Raw genomic sequence first — 1,013 nt, 5'->3', positions numbered from 1 at the left:
TGTGTGTTCAGAAAGTGTGATAGTGTTTGTGTCTTTCTGACCACCTCCAGCCCTGCCTGCTAAGTTCATGAAGGGTCTAAAGAAGGAAGAGGCCGTGGAAGGGGCCACAGCCAAGCTGCGCTGTGAGCTGAGCAAGGCGGCCCCCGTGGAGTGGAAGAAGGGGCCCGAGACCCTCAGAGCCGGGGCCAGAGTGAGCCTGAGGCAGGAGGGAGCCGTGTGTGAGCTGGAGATCCGTGACCTGACCGTGGAGGATGCTGGGGAGTACTTGTGCATGTGCGGGCAGGAGAAGACCTCAGCCACGCTCGCCGTCAGGGGTAAAGACCGCGTGTGGCCACGCAGAGCTGTGTTTGGTGTCTGGTTACTGACTCACGGCGTCCTTCGTACTCCCTCTGTGTTCCCTCCCTGTCTCAACACCACCTGTTTCCAGAAGACTGTGGAACCTCTTTGGCCTTCCTGTGCTGATGTGTGAACCACAGGAAACCAGCAGTTAATCCACTTCCCCCCATTTGTGTCAGCACTGACGCTGTTCTCTCGTCCTGTTGGCGTCCGTGTCGTTTGCTCCATCTTGTCACTTCCTTGCCAGCAGTTCTCCAGAGAATCTCATGGTGTCCATGTCACTGATGCTCCCAGCCCTGCCTGTCAGTTGGATGCCAAGGCAGGGGCCTGGGAAGTCCACTGAAGGGCTGCGCTGGGGGCAGCCCCAGGCACGGCGTGTCCTCCGCCCAGCCTGTGTGTGGCCCGTGTCCTCCTGGGTGTTGTGTTCCTGCTGCTCTCTTCACCTCGTGTCTTCTCTGTGTGTTCACCCCGTGTGATGGCCTGTCTATCTTTGTGACCAGTCCTGCCCACCAGTTTCACAAAACACCTGAGGAACAAAAAAGCCACAGAAGGGGCCACAGCCACCCTGCATTGTGAGCTGAGCAAGGCAGCCCCTGTGGAGTGGAGGAAGGGGCCTGAGCTCCTCAAATACACAGACATAGTGAGCCCGGGGCAGAACGGGGCCGTGTGTGAGCTGG

At 58.8% G+C, this 1,013-nt stretch overlaps 1 protein-coding gene across 1 annotated transcript in view; it reads left to right on the top strand.

The window, feature by feature from the left end:
- The window catches only part of LOC104988293 (obscurin-like), a 5,358-nt gene extending 4,390 nt beyond the window's left edge, over nucleotides 1-968 (top strand). The window contains exon 3 of the mRNA XM_010839578.1: nucleotides 120-968. Within this exon, the coding sequence (XP_010837880.1) occupies nucleotides 120-469 (350 nt within the window). The 3' untranslated portion in view covers nucleotides 470-968. The remainder of the gene's footprint in view (nucleotides 1-119) is intronic.
- Nucleotides 969-1,013: the final 45 nt, after the last annotated feature.

Source organism: Bison bison, unplaced genomic scaffold, assembly GCF_000754665.1.
Source record: "Bison bison bison isolate TAMUID 2011002044 unplaced genomic scaffold, Bison_UMD1.0 scf7180017846413, whole genome shotgun sequence".
Taxonomy (NCBI): domain Eukaryota; kingdom Metazoa; phylum Chordata; class Mammalia; order Artiodactyla; family Bovidae; genus Bison; species Bison bison.
The sequence above is the reverse complement of the archived record's forward strand: the minus strand, read 5'-3'. Positions and strand labels throughout refer to the sequence as shown.